The sequence below is a fragment of the Periplaneta americana genome, chromosome 1 (assembly GCF_040183065.1).
Source record: "Periplaneta americana isolate PAMFEO1 chromosome 1, P.americana_PAMFEO1_priV1, whole genome shotgun sequence".
In the NCBI taxonomy this organism is placed as follows: Eukaryota; Metazoa; Arthropoda; class Insecta; order Blattodea; family Blattidae; genus Periplaneta; species Periplaneta americana.
The window spans coordinates 222604486-222610485 of record NC_091117.1 but is presented as its reverse complement, the minus strand read 5'-3'; the positions used below and the strand labels follow the sequence as shown (position 1 = coordinate 222610485).

At 36.4% G+C, this 6000-nt stretch overlaps 1 protein-coding gene across 1 annotated transcript in view; it reads right to left on the bottom strand.

The window, feature by feature from the left end:
• Positions 1–3373: 3373 nt before the first annotated feature.
• LOC138696342 (lachesin-like) overlaps positions 3374–6000 on the bottom strand; it is a 731117-nt gene continuing 728490 nt past the window's right edge. The window contains exon 8 of the mRNA XM_069821191.1: positions 3374–5579. Within this exon, the coding sequence (XP_069677292.1) occupies positions 5419–5579 (161 nt within the window). The 3' untranslated portion in view covers positions 3374–5418. The remainder of the gene's footprint in view (positions 5580–6000) is intronic.

Here is a 6000-nt window from a genome sequence, read left to right as displayed (position 1 = left end):
AAGAAACGACTTAATTACTATAATGGAAACGCGTCAATTATATATTTCTTTGCAATTTTCTACAGCGAAATAAGTTCTCCGTCTGCCATTTTGGCGCGACACTGAACATGACACACCATAATAGTAACAGTTGACCAATTAAAATTGACTTATTAAAGAAGGCCATGATCGCACGCATCGGAAAAATTGCTCATCCGAGAAACGTGGACGGATTTGCCGAGAGGCGATGCGTCCGATACGATGTAGTGAACGCGGTTACAGCAAAGATTGTCTTTTTCCGATTCGTACGATTCGTCCGATACGATGTAGTGAACGCTTACCTTAAGGCAGCGTTTCTCAAACTTTTCTGAAGTGGGGACCACTTTTTTAAGTCAGAACAGTTCCGCGGACCACCTTACTCTTGTTCCCTTCGAAAGGAAATTTATCATTTATGTACCATATTTTAATACCAGTATACTTACATTTTAATGTAGAAATAATTAATTAAAATGATTTTAATTCAATTCATTTAATGTTAATAGAAGGAAATTTCTTATATCGTCGTTTGCAAAAACAGAAATAAAAAAAAATTAATGCAGAAACATGCCCGATTTTCAACAAGTAAAGATGCAATTTTGCATGTTCTATTATTGGTGTACGACGTACAGTACGTGACCATTTGAATGTGCAGATTGGGTGTCAGCAGAACTATTAAGAAAGTCATAAATACATGAAAAGGTTCGGTACTTTGGTCCTGTTATGAATTCGGGTGGTAACAGGCACAGCGCCAGATTTGCACGGAAAAGATGGCGAGAAACACCACGTTCATAGTGCTTTAAATTCCTCTTTTGTTGCTCACAGTAGAGTGAGAATTCGATAGACGGGCAGGGTAAATAAATTTCATAAAATGTCAGTACTGGGAGAAAAAGTGAAAGGCGATTGCCATGTGTTATTTACAAACTCTGAGATTTTCAGCTATAGTGTGATACGCAATTCGATTGAATTTTATTTTTTCTTCTGTCTTTTTTGAAGGACCACAAGGGCAGACATCGAGGACCACAGGTGGTCCGCGGACCATAGTTTGAGAAACGCTGTACTAAGGGATATGCTACTGGTGCTAAATCTGTGAAGAGTATGGGATGAAGATAAATGCAAATAAGACGAAGACCATGGTTGCCGGGAGAAAAATAAAGAAAATAAGCTTGCGAATTCTAAATGGGGCAGTAGAGCAAGTGGACAGCTTCAAATACTTGGGGTGTACTATAGCAGTAACATGAGCTGCTGCCAGGAAGTCAAAAGGAGGATAGCAATGGCAAAGGAAGCTTTTAATAGAAAAAGGAGCATCATCTGCGGACCTCCAGAAAAGGAACTAAGGAAGAGACTAATGAAGTGCTTTGTGTGGATTATGGAATTCATCAACAATGCTCACAAATTTGACCACATTACACCCTCGTTCAAATCTTCGCTCTCACTTCATTCGCTGTCTCTTCTGTTTCGAGTTCTCCACACTTCTACTCCAAATTATCTTCGTTCCCGGTTTAACTACTTATCCTCCAATCACAATCTAAACACCAGGTCACAGGAGAACCAAATCCTAGCAATTCCTGCCCACAGAACATCCCACTATTCATCCTCTTTTACTGTCTCAGTCCCTCGTGAATGGAATTCTCTACCTCAGAAGATTAGGGGCTGCTAGACAAGAGGCTAAACGATTTCTTACGGGCGCAGTCAAATTGAAATTATAATTGTGATCGAGTTTAATAATTTAATTTAATTTAGATATGACTATCATTACTATTATTATTATTATTATTATTATTATTATTATTATTATTATTACATAATTATTTATTGACGTTGTGAAGATTAAAAAAAAGTCATTGTATTATATTAATTATGTATAACATTGTCTTGTATTGTAGTATTGTATTGTTTTGAATTGTATTGCTTTGAATTGAATTGTATTGTATTGTATTAATTATGTTATATTCATAGCATTGTAGTAATTTTCTATCATACTGATTGAGTGGAAGAGAAGGCCGAATGACCTTAACTCTGCCAGTTAAAATAAACCACTATTATTATTATTATTATTATTATTATTATTATTATTATTATTATTATTATTATTATTATTATGGGGCAGAAACATGGACATTTGACGAAGTGAAGAGAAGCGAATTAGAAGCATTTGAAATGTGGAAATATAGAAGATTGGAGTGTGTGAAAAATCAAATTTTCTTTAAAAATAAATACAAGATTATGGTCCACATATACGGAACTATATTCTCCTGCGTCGTGTGAGTGTTTCGACTTGGAGCCAATCACGAATCTGACAGCCACGTGCTAATGTTCATATTAGGATTATTCTAAGAGACAAAGATGTTGCGTTTCCGAGCAGGGAAGGACTTATAAGAATGCGATACGTAATTATTTAAAAAAACTGCAGCAGCTAGTAATTTATATAATCCGTAGGCGTAATGTTGTACATCTACGTAGAATCAATGTATTATTAGAGGAGAGTTGGATAGTATCGGACATCGAATAATATCGGACAGTGAGTTTCTTTCATCTACAACCAGATGATAGTACCTGAATGACATGGTTACATTTCTGTGATGTCGCACACAGTTACGTAACCACGTCATTCAGGTACTACCATCTCTGGTAGATGAAAGAAACGCACTGTCCGATATTACCCCATGTCCAATACTACCCAACTTTCCCCTATAATTAATTATTGTATAGAATATAATATCTTTCAAAGCTAATAAATTGCATTCTAAAAAAGAATGACTTTTCCGAACTCTTCCGTTATGCGTCTCAAACGGAACATAAGTATTCTATCAACAAACGACTTGGGAATTAAGGATAACTTCACATATACAGCCTTCTCCTTTTTCTACGAACAAATCGTAATATATCTAAAAACATATGTTACTAGTCAACGATGTATGCAGTGGAGGGGGAAAGGAACTGGCGACCCTACCTCATTATTTTCTGCCTCATCAGTGATGCCTTATTGGTGTCACTTATGAGGTTCAAACCTGTCTTCGGACAGTTTATTAAACAACAAGAAATAATTTGAAAGACATGTTGGTTCAGAAAAGTGTGAATACAATTAATAATTATATATAATAAATTTTCAGTCAAATACACTTTTCAATTTGTGAGGTCAGATAATCTGTTACATCACAATATTTAACGAAGTCACTAATATTTTCGACTTTAAAAAGTCATCTTCAGGTGCATGAGATGCAAACAATATTTAAAAAATAGGTGATAATTTTTTATTAATTGCTAGATCAAATTATCACCTATTTTTTAAATATTGTTAGAAGACCTCTGTCATTGGTTCAATAATAATAATAATTATCCTTCTGTCTGTCTCTCTCTCTCTGCAGTCGTCTGACAGACATTGTGGAACGAGATACAGGAACATCATTTTATTTTTACTAACATTTCTAATATTAACCTGGCTATACCTTTGGATTAATGGTTCAGAGCCTTAAACACCGTTTGCTGTCCCCTTCCACGATTGAAGTTCGATGATTCTGGCGTAAAATACAAACAAATCACTTTACTAGGTATAGGAGGGAAGAAAAGTAGTTCATCCATTTACGTAAACTAGGAAATATTGTAATTCTGAATTTGATAATTTTCATTAGGTTTTTGTTTAATCAAAGTACAGTACTGTATTAACAATAAGTGTTTTTACTCACGAACTGAGCTATCCATGCGGACGTATTCATTATGCAGTGTATATTGTACTGTCTACGGCACATTAGCGTACAATATAGAGAATGAAGTTAAATTGAAAAATAATCATAATATGAATATTTAAACACATTTTTGAAAATGGTGGCCGTTCATTTCGATACAGGCTTCAGTTCTTTTGTGCATATTACCGCACTATAGACTATTGCATCTAATTACAATTACCAGTTTCGTCCTTCGTACTAGTAACTCATGTTGAAATAATTCTGTACCTACTCTACAAAAGAGTACCTTACGTACTGTAAATTCAATCTTCACTTCTGCCCGATCCGCACAGATAACATTACTCAGACATGCTATCTACTGTCCGTCCAAGTGGTTGTGTCGCAGGATCGTAGAAAGGAGGAAATCATGTGACAGTTAATTACTTTTATTTAAGTTATTTTAAACAGTTGCGGGTGAGGGAAATCGTGATGCGACGTAGGCAAACGGACGACAGTACCTATGCAAACATATGATTCAATATTGAAAGCTCTTTCGTCACTGGAAAACGCGAACGTATTTCTGGAACGTACTATACTCACTAACTCAATACTGTTTGTGTTTACTACGACCTTAAGGGACTTTGACTGTATACCCTTGGTTCTGTGAGGAGTACAGTTGGAAGTTTACTAGTAGAGGGGGTGGGAGTGAAGTACATTCAAAAACTCAGGTACAATAAAAATTGAAGTAAAAATAAAATGATGTCCCTGTATAAGTAACATACGTGTAGGACGTGGCAAACAAAACAGGTAGATCTAGAAATCCGTTTCCTAGTAATAAATTAAACATCATCGTGACCTTGTTGCTTCTATCATTTATTGGTTTGTACGTTTCTGTTTCAACTCAAAGTTTCTCGATTCACAGTGTCGAATTTTTCACGCCATCGAACATACTCGCATTTAAATGTCTGTGAAACAGTATTTTGAAATGCTGAGCCAAGTAGGCATTAACAGTGGTGGCAACGATAATGGACCAACTTGGAAGGCGTAGTTTGCATCTTAAACAAAATCTTAGCTTGTAATTCATTGCGTTTCAATAGGAGAAACGTATTTCAATTTTTTTCAAATGAATGTGACATTAAACAAATAGCTAAATCCGAGAGAATTGCTCCCTTTAAACTCTTTTCCGCCCATGAATTAATTTTAAAACTGATTTTAATACTCACATTATAAATCGTATATAATTTGAATGGATTTTACATAATTTATTTTTTAAACTCTGGGTTTCGATAGATGTGGCACAACTGATTACGTCTCACTCACACATCATTCGCTTACGTGACGTCATAGAAAGACACAGTGAGAAGTTTGCGTAAATTGTTGTTTCAGACTATATTAGTACTGACACCAAATCGATTGGAGGTAGCGGGTAGAAGAAAAAGGGGACCTTAGGTAAACAAACCTCTTCGCCATACACTCATACCGACATATTCACAAATCTGTTTATGAACGTGTTTTTCCCCGATCTTACACTCAAGCCTTTTGCATCTTCTGTTAACTTTATTTTTAAAATTCACTGTCTGTTGGCATTGAGCGATATTTTATCGGCACTTTGAGGTGTGATTCTCATTTTTAATTGGAATGCACACGATAATTCTTTTCGTTTATGTTGAACACTGCATCCTGTTGCCCTTCAGAGCGTCCCTCCCTGAAGATGCGTTCAGCTGGCGTGTCGTATCGGTCACCTCACGCATATTGCTGTTATTAGCTTCAGAGCGATGGTGATGGCCAGCGCTAGCAGCGTCGTGACGGCGGGACTCGCTCTCGAGGCCTTCCCCGTACGATCGTCTAGCGAACCGCCTTTTGTCCGAGAGCTTTGCCCCCTGGCCGCCTCAGCCAAACCTGCAACACAGAAGCACGTAATCAATTTGCTGCAAAATGTCCGTCCAAAACACATAAGCAGGCTTCGAGACTTGGAACCCGATACAATAAGTTTACTGTGCATGTACTATTACCAGAACAATGGAAGGAGTCCATAATTGTACCTATTTTTTAAAAGGGGGACAAAACCAACTGTGGTAACTTTCGAGGAATATCACTTTTGTTGACGTCGTACAAAATTTTGTCCAATATTCTTTTGCGAAGATTAACTCCGTACGTAGATGAAATTATTGGGGATCATCAGTGTGGTTTTCGGCGTAATAGATCGACTATTGATCAGATTTTTTGTATTCGACAGATAATGGAGAAAAAATGGGAATATAAGAGTACAGTACATCAGTTATTCATAGATTTCAAAAAGGCATATGACTCGGTTAAGAGG